The sequence below is a fragment of the Mirounga leonina genome, unplaced genomic scaffold (genome assembly GCF_011800145.1).
Source record: "Mirounga leonina isolate KUSES-001 unplaced genomic scaffold, KU_Mleo_1.0 Mir_114, whole genome shotgun sequence".
NCBI lineage: Eukaryota > Metazoa > Chordata > Mammalia > Carnivora > Phocidae > Mirounga > Mirounga leonina.
This window is the reverse complement of record NW_023270265.1, coordinates 20,063,940-20,079,867: the sequence shown is the minus strand read 5'-3', so window position 1 is coordinate 20,079,867 and position 15,928 is coordinate 20,063,940. Positions and strand designations below refer to the sequence as shown.

Below are 15,928 nucleotides of genomic sequence, written 5' to 3'. Positions count from 1 at the left end.
TAGGAAAAACTAAAATCAAATAAAAACTGTGTTAGTGACTAGTATTGTAGCAGTGTTAATTTCTTAGTTTTGACCGTTGTGCTATGGAAAGATACTAATCTTTGGGGAAACTGGGTAAAGGGTATATGGAACTCTGTACTGTTTTTGTAATTCTTCTCTAAATCTTCAATTAGCTCAGGGTGGTTTCCTTTGAAAACTCATAGGTAGAGCTCACTATTTTTTACACCTTCATAGATGTCACCCTTCCTCGCCTTAAGGCCTTCATACCTCAGCTCCTGTCACGGCTGCACATCGAAGCCCTTCTCCATGGAAACATAACAAAGCAGGTGCGTGGTTGGGGTTTTAGCAGACTTTTATGGATCAGTGTAAGAGATTTTCTTTACCCTGGCCTAAGACTATGCACCATCACAGTGTGATTATAAGCACATTAGTGTTGACTTCTCTGCTCTATGGAGGAAGATAGGACAGCATATGAGGGAGTAGAATGATGGTGGCTAACTGTGGACCTACTTTCATGGCTGCCTCCTCTGCTCTTGCCTGCCTTGTGCAATCACAGGAGGAAATGGAAATAATTATCCCTTCTCTGTGTAGGACAGCAGGACTGTGTAGTGGATAAGAGCACATGGTGTGGAATCAGCCTGCATTTAAATCCTGACTCTGCCACATACTAGATACTTATTCTTCCGAAATGTGTTAACCTCTCAGTACTCAGTTTTTTTCATCTGTAAATTAGAGTTTAAAGATTAAATTAAATGATACATGCCAAATGTTTAGCATATGGAAGGCTTTCTGGAATTCCCATTCTGGAATTCTGGCAGCCTCTCTCAAGCCCCCACATTCTCGGGATGCCTGGGTGGCTCAGTCAGTTAAGTGTATGCCTTCGGTTCAGGTCATGATCCCAGGGTCCTGGGATCGAGTCCCGCATCAGGCTCCTTGCTCAGCGGGGAGCCTGCTTGTCCCTCTGCCTGCCACTCTCCCTGCTTGTGCTCGCTCTCTCTCTTTCTCTGATAAATAAATAAAATCTTAAAAAAAAAAAAAAGACCCCACACTTTCCCTACTACTCTGCTATCCTGCCTCCAAAACAGTATGCCCAGGGTCAGATGCTAATAAGTGGCAGAGACAGGATTTTTTTACTAAGGTCAGATTTATTTATTAAAGATTTTATTTATTAATTTGAGAGATAGAGAGTGCACGTGAGTGGAGGTGGGGGGCACAGGGAGAGAGAATCTCAAGCAGACTCCCCGCTGAGCACAGAGCCAAATGCGGGGCTCGATCTCACAACCCTGAGATCATAACTTGAGCTGAAACCAAGAGTCGGACACTCAACCGACTGAGCCATCTAGGCACCCCAGTTTTATGTTTTTTAAAAGCCTTATGCTCACTCACTTCCTTTGCTTTGCTATAACCCCAAGTGTCTATTGTCAGGGCCATTCACTTGGGACCAACTTTCCATCACCAGTACCCCTCCAGCTTTGGCGGTACCTTTTCCCGCAGCATTGAGATCATTGTCGATGCTGGTCTGGGTCTCTGTTTTTCTTCACCTCTACCATATTGACTGTATTGCCAGTTGACAAATTCAATGTTTATCCATTTGAATAGGATCAAATATCTTTAAGGCTTAAAAATCCACTTTTATGATAAACTAGTGTATTTCACAAGCATGTTGTTTTCATATTGCATGGGCCACCACCCAGTATACGATTTTTATTTTTACAGACAAGATAACATTTGTAGTTTTGTAATGTGCTATGCCCTTTTCCCACAGGCTGCACTAGGAATTATGCAGATGGTTGAAGACACCCTCATTGAACATGCTCATACAAAACCTCTCCTTCCAAGTCAGCTGGTTCGGTATAGAGAAGTTCAGCTCCCTGACAGTAAGTTGGAATGTCCTATTAACTTTGGTAACGGACTACTTTGACATAATGTTGTGGGTGATTACAGGTGGGTTGAAGTCACTTGGATGATAATGTATGGTTTTATGGTAAAGATCTACTGGGATCCTCTATGATTTATAGAAGTATGGTTAAAGAGAAGTAATTCTGCCAGAAAATTCTCTGTAGGAAGGCCAAAGAGATGAAATTGGAGGTAGGCAATTATTTTGAAGAGAATGACATTGGGATTGACTGGTAGTTGAATATAGAAGAGTTAGGAAGTAAAAAAGGTACAAAGCTAAAGAAATGTTGACTGTGAAGCATGAAATAAAATCTATTTACGAAAAATGGACACTAGAATCATCATACTGAATTGGAAGCCCATAGGAGTCTTTGGCAGAAATAGTTTTAGGAAACTCACAGGTGCAGACAGCACCATGTATTCATTACATGCATATTTCATAAGGAATTAGCATAAAAGAATGGGTAATAATTAATGTACTGGAGTTTGCAGTGTTGGATTACTTTTGTATTAACAGTGGTTTCATTTCATAGAAAAACTCATTAAGCATTATTTTCAGTTATTGTTCAAAATTATATAATAGGTAGTAAATTAGACCGAGGATGAGAAGCATTGTTTTTTTTTGTTCTCTTTGTTGTTGTTTTTAGCTAAATGTGATTGTTGGCTGTTCTCCATGCATGTGTGGTGTGTGCTCTGAGGCGGCCCCCTCTACACACACACACACACACACACACACACACACTTTACACTCACACTATTTCATCTGCCTGAAATTGTGCTCCCTTTCCTTCTCTCTTCCTTATAGACATCTGTACCCTATTCTTCCTTCCAGGCCCCATCTTACAAACCACCCATTCCACTAAACTTTTCCCCAAACTCCCAGCTGGAAGTAGTCCTCCTCTTCAGACCTCCCAGCACAGGTTTTCTGAAGTTTTCCTTGTTGAAGCTACTGAGTACTTCTCTTGCATTGGGATTGAGGTGCATGTCCATCTCTATTGTTGGACTATACAATTCTTAAGGTCGGGGGCTGTGTCTGGATCCTTTGAGAAGCTGCTAAAGCTACTCCAACACGGTGTTACCTCAGGATATTGTTGTTGAACACGCAGAGATACCTTGAACACAGCTCTACTCTTCTGCATCATCACAGACCTGGTAATGGTTCGTGTCAAACCTGTGCTGGTCTGTTCTCTCTCACCGCCGCAAGGCAGACAAGAAGAATCAAGATCTGCCACTCAGAAACCATGGCACTTGGGCGTCGGGCAAAGGGAGGCCAGTCCAGAAACAGATGTTCAAATTGAAAGCAGTCTTTCACACCTCTTTTTATCACACCTCCTGCTTTCTCTTTCCTCTTCTAGGGCTTTATCTCTTTTGCTTTCCAGGTGCACTCGCCAGTTGTTTCATGCTCAGAAATAGCTCAGTTCACATCCCGTTCTCCAAATGCTGGGTGTTAAGAAATCATTCTAATTTAGCCAGTTGACCAGGTGTGACTGTCTTACACAGCCCTTCAGTTAACTCTCCAGAAGACAATATTTATAATTTAAAAAGAAAATTTTCAGGCGTTGTGAAGGAGGAGACAGTTTGGGATATATGTGAAAAGGCTAGAAATTGGGAGTAGTGACTTGTGATGAGAGGAGACTTTGTGCCGTCGGTATACGATCAGAAAGTGTGACTGTGGGTCAAACTTGGATCTGGTCAGAAAAATGAAATCGGTGAAATACGACTTCAGCTTGTGTGCCTCCCTTCACTGTTGATGTCTGAATCACCATCTGTAAGTGAGCAAACATCATTACTACTCTGAGAAGTTTTCTTTGGGAGTCTTATACTGAGTACTAAACACTATATATGCTCACTGACGGCTCATGAAGTAAAGTTATTAAATCCTAAAGCATGATCATCTCTTCGTAACTCTGGTGAGGTATTTGACAACACGTCTGAGTTTTAGTCTTCGCTCTTCTCCACCATTCCAGTGTGGTGTCCTTAGACACGTGCCCCCGCTTCTCGGGGTCCTAGTTTCCTCTCTCTACAGGGAGCTATCAGGCTAAGTTATCTCCAAGCATTGTACACATTTGTGTGAATTTGTGAAATGATCTTTAGTGTGGGTGTTGATATTGAGAATAAAATACTAAATTGAAATGCAGTAATAATAATAAAGGCACAACTAGTAATTTTAGAAGAATTGGTTTTGTATGTTTATTAAAACATAAGTGGTATTTCCGTTGAGGTTTTTATCTGTATTAGCTACTTCTAATCTAGTACATACACTAACTTGTACATTGTATTAACTGTGGATCTTACTTAATTAATAATTAATACTTAGCCATAAAATGGGTCTTTTGTAAGTTCTTTGCCCCTTAAATTCGATGAATGTTTATTGAGGGGCCTACCAAGTTCAAATCGCTATATTTACCTAAGGATTCCCTTAGGTAAGTTAGTTGAGTTTCACATTCTTAATAAATTAATTGCAGTTTGGAATTGCTGAAAAACACCAACCAAATAGAACAACTTTAAAAAGCCAGGCAAAACATTGGCTTTATTAAACCCTAAATAAGTTTTTGAACCTGTTCTCTTTTTGAAACTTCCTAGGAGGATGGTTTGTGTATCAGCAGAGGAATGAAGTTCACAATAACTGTGGCATCGAGATATACTACCAGACAGACATGCAGAGCACCTCAGAGAATATGTTTCTAGAGCTCTTCTGTCAAATCATCTCTGAACCTTGCTTCAACACCCTGCGCACCAAGGAGCAGCTAGGTGAGAGGGAAGCGGAGACTAGTGGGATACCGTAGACTCTGAGCAACCGTTGTCCTCAGAAAACATTCTCCACATGTACAGTCCCCTTGCATGGTGCTGCAGGCTTGCTGTATTGAGAAAGGCTTGTGAAAACTTTGTTTATGGGGAATCTACTTCTAAAAAATAAGCAACTAACATCTTATGGACATTAAAGCAGTTCTTAAGGAGAAGACCTTGTGTTTAGGGTACATACATGTCAATAAAGGACATTTTGGGTAGGGAGAGAGGATGCTAACGGCAGATTATTTATTATGGAAAGCAAGCCATGTAGAGAAGCTTAGATTCATGAAACTTTGGGTTCCCTGAGGGCAGGTATTATCTCTTATCCATCTTTTTATCCCAAGCCTGGGGCATATAGAAGGTACTCATTAAGTGTTTGTTGAGAAAATATTTCAGGCAGAGTTTTAGGCACTATTAAAAATCCTGGAGATCCTGGCAGGTTTAATCAATGAGAAAAGAACGAAGCCCCAGTAATGACTGGGAAGAACTAATGAAAGAGGATTTGAGTGAGTCTTTCCGAGTATTTTCATTTTTAAAACAACCACCACACTAGATGCTGGTCAAGGAAAATGGATAAGCTATGGATGGCCCTTCCCTTCAGGGAGCTCACTGTCGATCAGCAGTGAACAGAAGTGAAGTCCATGCCCTCTCTGAGCTGACATTATGGCAGGGGAGACAGACCATGAACAAACTATAAAGGAAGAGTTACCGTGCAGTGTGGTAAATGTTGCCAAGAGTCTTCAGTCTGAAGGTCATGCTGAAGATAGTGACTTCCTCAGAAGTGGGACCTGAAGACACCACAGCTGTCAGAGATGTGGTTTAGGGCAGAGCAGCTGAGTTACACAAGCCACAAGCCCAGTTTTAGAAAGACATGGAAGAGTGGTTGTGCGTGAACTCACAAGATGACAACGGAAGTGTGACCTTCTGTTACTTGGTCTCTTGAAATTTTCAGTTCGAATAGAGTTGGTCCAGGAATGGATTCACATAAGGAACTTGGATGTGAAAGGAAACAGGTGGAATCATGGTTAGGGGAGGAAAATGAGTTTAGTCTATCCTAGGAATGGGAATGGCTTTAACATAGATTGAGGATGATTAGCTGGCACACAGTGAGGAGTTGTGGGATGTGAGACTGAATAATGAAGAGGGTTTTTTCTTTTCTTTCTTTTTTTTTTTAGGAAAAAAGAATTCTCTCCCAACTTTCTAACTGTTCTTCAGAGAGCTCTTTTGCTCTATCCTTAGGAACTTAGGATATTCTAGTTGTTTATATTTCTTCAGAGGTGGAAAAAATAAAGCCTGAAAGATTTTACTGCTCTGATAGAAGTTTTGAAGGATTAAAAGTGACCCAAGCTCAAATGCCAGGGTCCTGACTGGCTGGTGTTTGTGTTTCAGGCTACATTGTCTTCAGTGGGCCACGTCGAGCCAACGGCATTCAGGGCTTACGATTCATCATCCAGTCAGAAAAGCCGCCTCACTACCTAGAGAGCAGAGTGGAAGCTTTCCTAATCACCATGGAGAAGTCCATAGAGGACATGACAGAAGAGGCTTTTCAGAAACACATTCAAGCATTAGCAATTCGTCGACTAGACAAACCAAAGAAACTATCCGCAGAGTGTGCTAAATATTGGGGGGAAATCATCTCTCAGCAATACAATTTTGACAGAGGTAAGGAAAAATTAGGGCCCCGACATTTATGGCATATAAGTGTAACGTTTGAGGACATGGAAGCCGTTCTACAAAATGGTACTCGTCTTGTAGGTGATGTTCCAGTGCTCATTTGGTGGGGGTGTGGAGCATAGCGCTTCTAAAGAACCATTTTTTAAAATTTTTTTATTGTTATGTTAATCACCATACATTACATCATTAGTTTTTGATGTAGTGTTCCATGATTCATTGTTTGCATATGACACCAAGTGCTCCATGCAGAACGTGCCCTCTTTAATACCCATCACGAGGCCAACCCATCCTCCCACCCCCCTCCCCTCTAGAACCCTCAGTTTGTTTTTCAGAGTCCATCGTCTCTCATGGTTCATAAAGAACCATTTTTTAACGTAATAACAGTTTTTATTAGAAACTTTATCTTTTTTTCTTCTCTAAAACTAGAGCTGGATCTACCTGTATCTCATAATAATGCAGTAATAATAAATCTAATTTCACTTTGTTGTGTTCAGTTAGTGTGCCCTGAGGCGCTGAGCACAGATACGTAGTTATCTATTTCCCATAACACTAAAAAAAGAAAAAGGAAAATGTGCAGATTGAACTCTCCTAAAATAAGTGCTGCCCTGGGGCACAGGGGTTTAAACATTTGCCTGCAGGGATCTCCAAAAGTGTGTCAGTGTCTTTACATTTGGGACCGCCGTGCTCCCTGAAGTCTCCCACTCATCGGCTTCCTTCTTCTACAGCAGAGATTAACAGTGTAGGGTGCTAAGCTGCCCTGGAAGTCAGGGGTTGGGTTGTGTTCTCATTCTGACACCAGCAAGCTGAAGATCTTGGCCAAGACACCTTTTTTTGGGCCTCCGTTTCCTTACCTGTCATTGTTTTAGCCATTGGTAATGGTACCTCCCATTTCTTGAGCCTTTGCCATGGGGGTAGCATCGTGTTACCGTCATTCATCCTTTTCCTTTGTTCTCACAACAGCCCCTTTAAGTAGTTATTATCCCCAATTTCCAGATGAGGAAACTGAGGCTCAGAAAAGTTGATGTGACCAGCCTACAGATCCAGTAGCTCCTAAGTAGAGAGCCAGGATCTCTTCTTACTCTTCGTTGATATTTATCCCCTTACTACTTGCAGGAGCAGGTGATCGCTTAAAAATAGGGATACCTAAGAGCACTGGAGTGAAGCATATTGTCATTTAATGTAGTATTCTGGGCTACTTAAGATGGAAATATTAGTAAATTATCGTTTGAATGCTTTTTCAGACAATACAGAAGTTGCATATTTAAAGACACTTACCAAGGAAGATATCATCAAGTTCTACAAGGTAAGTTGAACTTACATGTTTAGATTTTGACTCATAAGCAGCTGTTATTTGTGCCGTGTTGTATGTTACTGCTTTGAACCTACTGCCCTGCTTAGAGCTGCAGCTTCGGTCAGCTCACCTTCTCTGAAGCTCTTTTACCCGTGAAGCAGTGGCAGGAGCACGTGTGGCTTCTGAATGAAAACCCAGGGACTAGAGCTTCTGAGCTTCAGTTTCCTTATTTACAAAATAGAGATTAATAGGAGTGTTAATTGAAATGAGGTGCGTGAAGTGATTGGCACTTAGCATTTAATAAATGGTCTCTGTTGGCCCCCTGGGTGGCTCAGTCGTTAAGCGGCTGCCTTTGGCTCGGGTCATGATCCCAGGGTCCTGGGATCGAGCCCCACATCGGGCTCCCTGCTCCACGGGAAGCCTGCTTCTCCCTCTCCCCCCTGCTTGTGTTCCCTCTCTCGCTGTGTCTCTCTCTGTCAAATAAATAAATAAAATCTTAAAAAAAAAACAAGGGCGCCTGAGTGGCTCAGTTGGTTAAGCGACTGCTTTCGGCTCAGGTCATGATCCTGGAGTCCCGGGATCGAGTCCCGCATCGGGCTCCCTGCTCAGCGGGGAGCCTGCTTCTCCCTCTCCCACTCCCCCCACTTGTGTTCCCTCTCTCGCTGTCTCTCTCTCTCTGTCAAATAAATAAATAAAATCTTTAAAAAAAAATAAAAAATAAATGGTCTCTGTTGCTGTTAGCTCTTCAGTAGTAATTCTCAGCCTGAGTTTTTTAAGTGTTTTAATCAGAATGCTTTAAATCAGAATGTTTTCCTCATTGATATTATAAAACAAGTTTTAGTTGTGTTTATTGCTTCAGACTGTTTGCTTTGTGAAGTTAGGTTTCTGTTCCCAGTAGCTTATAAGAAAGGGTGATCGTGTTCAGCTCTTTTTGGTTTCTAAAGCATTCATTTAAGGCATTAATTGTTGTGGGTGTTTAAAAAGAGTGATGTCCTAATATAACTTACTCTACTGTTTCCACAAGCAATGAAGATTTTTCTCTTTCCCGCCACAAATTCTATTATTCATTTGAAGTTACAAGTAGTACCTAATTACTGAATTTGTAAGAGTAGCAGTTATAAGACTCTTTCTTGTGTTAAAAAATGAGAGTTTAATTACCAAGCTTAAGCTAAGTCTAGAACATCATTTCCCTAGCTGTGTTCCATGGTACACTAGTGTTCGGCAAGATATTAGTAGGGGCCCCTACAAAAAAGGGTTTCATGACCATGTAAGTTTGGGAAAGACTATACTCTTTATTCTTGTTTTTGGAGAATCACAGAGTGTGTTAGCATTTTAAAAGTTCTAAGAAACCCCACAATAAAGATTTCTTTAGCCTAGCGTTTAATTTTGACTAACAAAACTTTTTTTTTTTTTTTAAGATTTTATTTATTTATTAGTTGGAGAGAGAGAGAGAGTGTGAGCCGGGGAAGGGGCAGAGGGAGAGAGAGAAAATCCCAAGCTGACTGAGCACAGGGCTCAACGTGGGCTCGATCTCACAACTCTGAGATCATGACCTGAGCCGAAACCCATGAGTCAGACTCTTCACTGACTGAGCCACCCAGGCGCCCCTGACTCACGAAACTTCCTAAATTGATTCACCATGCATCTTTTTTTCTTTTTTTTTTTCCCTCCCCACAAAATACCTATAAGTATCTCCTGGGACTCCAGTGTTCCTTAGAATACAGTTTGCAAGAAAATGCAATTTGTTTATTGGTTGGTTTGTGTTTAAAAAGATGAAGATTAGGGCACCTGGGTGGCTCAGTTGGTTAAGCGTCTGCCTTCTGCTCAGGTCATGATCCCAGGGTCCTGGGATGGCATCCCCACATTGTCAGGCTCCCTGCTCCATGGGGAGTCTGCTCCTCCCTCTGCCCCTCACCCTGCTCTTGGGCTTGCACTCTCTCTCTCATATAAATAAATAAATAAATAAATAAATAAATAAATAAATAAATAAATAAATAAATAAATAAAATCTTAGAAGGAAGGAAGGAAGATAGAAAGATAGATGGAGATTGTCTAGCGTTGGTCGGGAAATTGAGACTAGTCTGAAACTGAAGAGGGTGTTAACGCTCTACTGATAAAGGTTGGTAAGAGGGCAGTGAAGGTTTGGGTGAAAAGGGATGGTGACTAGATCTTTGGAAGCAAACCTTTTACTCAGTAGGTGAGACAATCTTAGGTGAGGTACTGTGTGTTACTGGAGGCAAACCTGGGCCAAGCTCCTAAAAGAGGCTGGAGGGGTCAGGGCAGGTCTGTGGGCGTGAGAGGGAGCCACGGGAGGGAGCCACGGGCGCATTTGCTGTGCACCGGCAGCAGGGTTTCCACTGCAACTGCACAGGACTTGTCGTAACTGCTCCGTAAACAGTGAGTGAGCTGCTGTGGCTTTGTCCACGACCTCTCCCTCTGAGGCTGTAATCAGGGAAAGCTTCATCACAACTTGTTTTTCCCTTTGGAAAAAACCGATAATGGTCCAGATTAAGGACAAGGTCAAGAGACACTTTCCCACAGGATCTACCAACTCACCAGTCCTGGTGTTCATGGTAGGACCTAGGGCAGTCCTTCAAAGCAGCCTGGTGGAGTGGAGAGAACCAGCTTGCTTCTCTCATACCATCACTGTGAGCTACGTGAAGCAAGTCATCATACCGCCCTGTGTCTCAGAGTCTGTGTCTCTAAAATCAGACCATCGTGACACTTAGCCTACAGAGAATCAAGTGTGCTAATGCAGAAGAGGGCCTGATGCAAGGTAGGACTCGAGAAATGTTAGTTTCCTTTCTCTTTTGGTAGATGAGGAACCATGGTAGTGCCCTGGTGCAGAATCTAAGAAGGTTCTTAGAGGAGCAGGTTGTGCTCGTCCCTTGACTAAGCTCAGGCCATTGCCTCTGGAGTCATTAAGATCACTAGATACACATTTGCAACGATGTGGATGGAACTGGAGGGTGTTATGCTGAGCATAAGTCAATCAGAGAAAGACATGTATCATATGACCTCACTGGTATGAGGAATTCTTAATCTCAGGAAATAAACTGAGGGTTACTGGAGTGAGGGGTGGGGTGGGAGGGATGGGGTGACTGGGTGATAGACACTGGGGAGGGTATGTGCTATGGTGAGCGCTGTGAATTGTGCAAGACTGTTGAATCACAGATCTGTACCTCTGAAACAATGCAATATATATTAAGGAAAAAAAGAAGAAGATAGCAGGAGAGGAGGAATGAAGGGGGGAAATCGGAGGGGGAGACGAACCATGAGAGACGATGGACTCTGAAAAACAAACTGAGGGTTCTAGAGGGGAGGGGGGTAGGAGGATGGGTTAGCCTGGTGATGGGTATTAAAGAGGGCATGTTCTGCATGGAGCCCTGGGTGTTATGCACAAACAATGAATCATGGAACACTACATCAAAAACTAATGATGTAATGTATGGTGATTAACATAATAAAAATTTTTTTTAAAAAGATCACTAGATATAGCCCTGCGTCACACCCCGATGAGTACTAGGCTATGTTTTCAATTCCAGCCCAGGTACTTATTAACTACAGGAGTTTGAGTATATCACTTAATCTCTGTGGACTCCATTTTCTCATTTGTAAAATGGGGTTAATAATAATTCTTGCCTACTGTACCTAATCTTTGTAGAGTTTAAAGGAAATACTCATTTTTTTTTTTTTTAAGATTTTACTTATTTGACAGAGAGAGACAGCGAGAGCAGGAACACAAGCAGGGGGAGTGGGAGAGGGAGAAGCAGGCTTCCTGCCAAACAGGGAGCCATCAATCCCAAGACCCTGGGATCATGACCTGAGCCAAAGGCAGATGCTTAACAACTGAGCCACCCAGGCGCCCCTAAAGAAAATACTCTTAAGTGGGGGGAAACATCTTTTCTGTTTCTGGCTATGTGAGAGCTGATTCTTGATATTCGTAATAGAGTACTTCATTTTAAGTTCCTTAATGGGGCAGAAGTGTCACCTGCTGTTCTTTCTGCCTAGGAAATGTTGGCAGTAGATGCCCCAAGGAGACATAAGGTATCCGTCCATGTTCTTGCCAGGGAAATGGATTCTTGTAAGTATTGAATGTTGACTTTTTTTAAAGTATATTTTTAGGTACATGATGGTTGTCCCTTGCCATTGGCACATCCCTTAATAGAGCATCAGAGAGTAAAGAGGTAGAGAAGGGGACTAACTGGAGGCAGGGTCTGCCCTATCAAAGCAAAAATAAGGGGCAAAGGGAAATGAGGCAGTGAAGGAGAGAGCCAGCAGTAGGTGGCCAAGCTGGTCACAGCTTTTCAAGAAAACACAGGATATCTTTGAAGAAACTATGTGGGACCACTGCATGCAGTTTATCTGCTCAGTCCTTCCCATCTTCTGTCTCTGAGTGGCTGAGGTTTACCCCACAACCATTAGCTCCCCTGGCCTTCTGAGTTGTTTTACTGGATCCTTCCTGGTGGTCAGAGCCTCAGGGTCCGGTGAGGCCAGATATGGGCATCAGAGTTGCTGTGAGCAAGGCTTTATAGCCACAGTAACATCATGAACCATCACTGGGGACAGTCTGGGTAGGAAGTAGGACAAGCAGTCAAGGTCTTAGGGAGCAGGAAGCCTGAGAGGTCATGGGCCTGGTACAGTTTCTTAATGAGCCAAGTCCGGTTTCATTTTTTTTTTTCAAGTTGCCCTTGTATGCCAGTATTTATTAAGTAAGCAGTAAACCTTTCATTTTCTTCTAGGTCCTGTGGTTGGAGAGTTCCCATGTCAAAATGATATAAATTTGTCACAAGCACCAGCCTTGCCACAAGTAAGAAATGCAAATGTCATGTTAGATTACATGGTTAGAGGACTTCCTACTTAGAAGGAGCTTTTTCATCAGGACACCTAAGATGAGAGGTTTCCAGTCACCAGGCGTTTGAGCCTCTACATTCCCCTTGAAGGCCGGGTCGCCATTCTGACAGCTTCCAGGGGTCATGCCTTTGTCATCTGCAGACAGACTGGGCCTCTGAACTTGTTTGCCTTTGCTTCTAGTTTGAACAGTTATGTTGCTCTCCAGAGAGTTATCTTCAGCCATGTCGGTACCTAGCCCCTTCCATGGTGCCATCATATTTTAATCATCTGGAAAGGTTGGCATTTACTGGTAGGAGGAGGAAACTGGCAGTGTGACCAGGCCCTTGCTGAGTAGGTACACCAGCCCCTGCATCCTGCTGGAGACTTGAGTGCCAGCTCTTGTGTCCTAACCTTGTGTGCCCAGAGGAAAGCCAAGCGTCTTCTTTCTGGCCCTGGGTCCCACTGGGGACGCTCACCGTAGGTTTGCATAGACCCTCCAGCCCTACTGATCGAGGAAGATCAGATCATAGTATGTGGGGTAGAAACTAGTGTGTATGTAAAAAAAAAAAAAAAAAAGTTGATGTCCTAGTAAGTCTGCTTTTTTAGACTATAAACACTAAGAGAACTTTTTTTCTTTGCAGCCTGAAGTGATTCAGAACATGACTGAGTTCAAGCGTGGTTTGCCACTGTTTCCCCTTGTGAAACCACATATTAACTTCATGGCTGCAAAACTCTGAAGATTCCTCAAGGGTGGGAAAGTGCAGAAGGATGCATCCCTGAGCCTTCCAGGGGCTAGGAAAACAACCTCGGCCACTTTAATAGTTTCTGGTTCACTATTCGAGAGACAAACAGAAAAAAAAAAAAAAAAAAAAAAGGAGTTTGTCAAATGTCATTATGTAGAAATAGTAAAAATCCAAAGTAATTAAATTACAAAATCTTATAGATGTAGAATATTTTTTAAATACATGCCTCTTAAATATTTTAAAATTTTTCTTTCCATTACTAAGAGACATTTCCCTTCTATAACAGTACTTAAAATGATGAATGATATTCCTATAGAATCTTCCCTTCCCTATTCCGTAAAATAGTCACTTGTCAGAAGACAATATGTTAGGGTTTTTTTTTCCCTAAAAGCCTCCTAGGTTGACAGAAAAGGCTTTAAAACCTTTAGAAAGGTGTAATACCTTTTTAAAAACTGATCCTCAGATTTGCTTTCTACTTGGTGGTTTCATGTAAATCAATGGAGAACATTAACATTGGGCAAATAATGAACAAAGCTAAAATAATTTTCTTTTATTATAAGTGAAATTGCTGATTACATAAGGCATGGTTTTAATCTTTTTATAAAATTTGAACATGTTTTTTATTCAAACTAGTAAAATGCTGGAAAACCCTAGAACACCCTACTTATTTACAACATTAGAAATATAGACTTACCTTACATCAATTTTGTCCCAAACTGAATTTCTCAGGATTACTGTGATTTGTTTCTTTCTGATTGAATTATTTTGACATTCTTGTTCATAGTTGGTTTGCAGTGTTCCATCAGTTTTACCTTTTCCCATCAAAAACATTTTTAGTATTTATTTAATGAGTACAAATAGGGTCAACTTCAGATCCCACTGAGTGTGTGACATGCTTTTCCAACATCAGCTATTATAAACACTTGTAACTTTTTACTGCCATGATATTGCAGTCGGTGTATGAACCGAAATATTTGCCCCATTATGAATTTAAAAGACAACAAGTACAAAGCCACCTTTTTGAAGGTATAAAAAAATAAAGCCTTGATTCTTAAATAGTGTCATCTCCAGAAGACTCTAAAATCCCTTTTTGCTACCAGTCTAATATTGCCTTAAGTGTTAAGTTATTTTTTGAATATATAAATATAAACATACAAACAGAGATGAAGACTGGAGTGGACTTTTAAAAACTATTTTTTTCATGAGATACTATTTTAGATGAAATTGTTACTGTAGATTTAACAGCTGTTTTGAAATATTTACTGTTGTTCAACCTTGCTTCAAGAGAAATTGTGAATATCCTTCCACACCCAGGCACTAGTAACAGTACGTGGCCCCATTGTCCACTAACTCAGGCAAAGAACAGGATGGCATTCTACGATGACATCTTACCTCTACGGGAGTGATTGGCCAGGACTTCTTTCTGTAGAGTCATGTCTTTTCACACCTTAGGTTTTCACACTTGCCATTTCCCGGATAATCTACATTTGGGGCAAGAATGATAGAATCACACCTGTGGAGGCTGCTTTCGAAAGCGGGGCTCCATTTCCACTGTCAGATAAACGTGGTGCTGTACCCGTCTTTTTACCCCTACCTGTAGGAGCTTCCTTGTGGGAAGCCTGTCTTTGTCCATCAGAAGGTGCGTGAGCCATCACTTCTTTCTGGTTTTATGCATTTGTAGACTATGCAGCTTTCATCAAACTGCAAATATATACAAGAGGGATCTAAAATTAGCCCTGAGTGTTTAAATCCACCACTGTAAGAGTAAATAATCCACCTACCTTTTCTGTGGAGAATTATGGGCTATGGAGTAATTTTTAGCTCTTTTAAAAAAAAAAAAATGGGTGAAATTTAACAGTGTCATTTTTATGAGAAAGTCACATGAAGAAATCTGAAAGGAATCTCATGTAGTCTTCCAGGAACCTGGATTGTTGTGCAAGGTGTTCCAGCATCATCCGGTTGCCACATCGGATCTCGAGCTGCTGTTGGATCACTCAGGCATACCAATGGATTCATTGAAATGGGTCCAAGCTGCAGTCCATGAGCAATAACAGACTATCCCGGATACTGCTGTTTACTCAGTGCTTAGTAAATGAGATTTGTGGGAAACAAACTAAGTTATTACTTACGACTTTTTAAAAAAGTCTTCTTTTCGCCTAGTTGATGTGGAAGGGAGAGCATGTGACACAGCCAGTATGGTGGAGTGCTAGGGTAATCCTGTTTACAATAAATTGCCTGAATTCAACCTCTGGCGTTTGCATTTGTATTATTTTTACAGATTTAGTGGCCAGCCTACCTCTCAACATCCCGATTTGACAATATTTCTTGCTTTCATTATTCCTAATGCAGAAAGCAGTGAATTGGTTTGGGGGGGGGGGGGGGTTTTTTTTTTTTTTTTTTTTTTAGTGTATCTGGGTGACAGTGATTTAGTCAGATAAATGGTTCGATTTCACACTCATAGGAGTAGATCGCTTTTGTCAAAGGAATCTTGGTGTGAGAGGCTGAGCTCCTTGCTGTGTGTATTGTCACTGACCCCAAACCCAGAAAGATTTGTCCTTGGCATTCCAGGGAGAAAAAAAAAAGGGTAGAGAAAAACAAAAATATTTCCTCTACAGCTAGTTTTGCATCTTCTTGCCACATGTCCAGCAGCAGGTTAGGCAGATATTTTGTCCAATTACTGGCCTCTGACGCCCTGCCAAGA

At 41.6% G+C, this 15,928-nt stretch overlaps 1 protein-coding gene across 3 annotated transcripts in view; it reads left to right on the top strand.

The window, feature by feature from the left end:
• IDE (insulin degrading enzyme) overlaps window positions 1–15,469 on the top strand; it is a 107,001-nt gene extending 91,532 nt beyond the window's left edge. For all 3 annotated transcript variants that reach the window (XM_035025119.1, XM_035025111.1, XM_035025129.1), the window contains 8 exons: window positions 235–326; window positions 1,766–1,877; window positions 4,480–4,647; window positions 6,076–6,348; window positions 7,602–7,663; window positions 11,663–11,735; window positions 12,394–12,461; window positions 13,126–15,469. In XM_035025119.1, the coding sequence (XP_034881010.1) occupies window positions 235–326; window positions 1,766–1,877; window positions 4,480–4,647; window positions 6,076–6,348; window positions 7,602–7,663; window positions 11,663–11,735; window positions 12,394–12,461; window positions 13,126–13,221 (944 nt within the window). In that variant the 3' untranslated portion in view covers window positions 13,222–15,469. The remainder of the gene's footprint in view (window positions 1–234; window positions 327–1,765; window positions 1,878–4,479; window positions 4,648–6,075; window positions 6,349–7,601; window positions 7,664–11,662; window positions 11,736–12,393; window positions 12,462–13,125) is intronic.
• The last annotated feature ends 459 nt before the right edge of the window (window positions 15,470–15,928 follow it).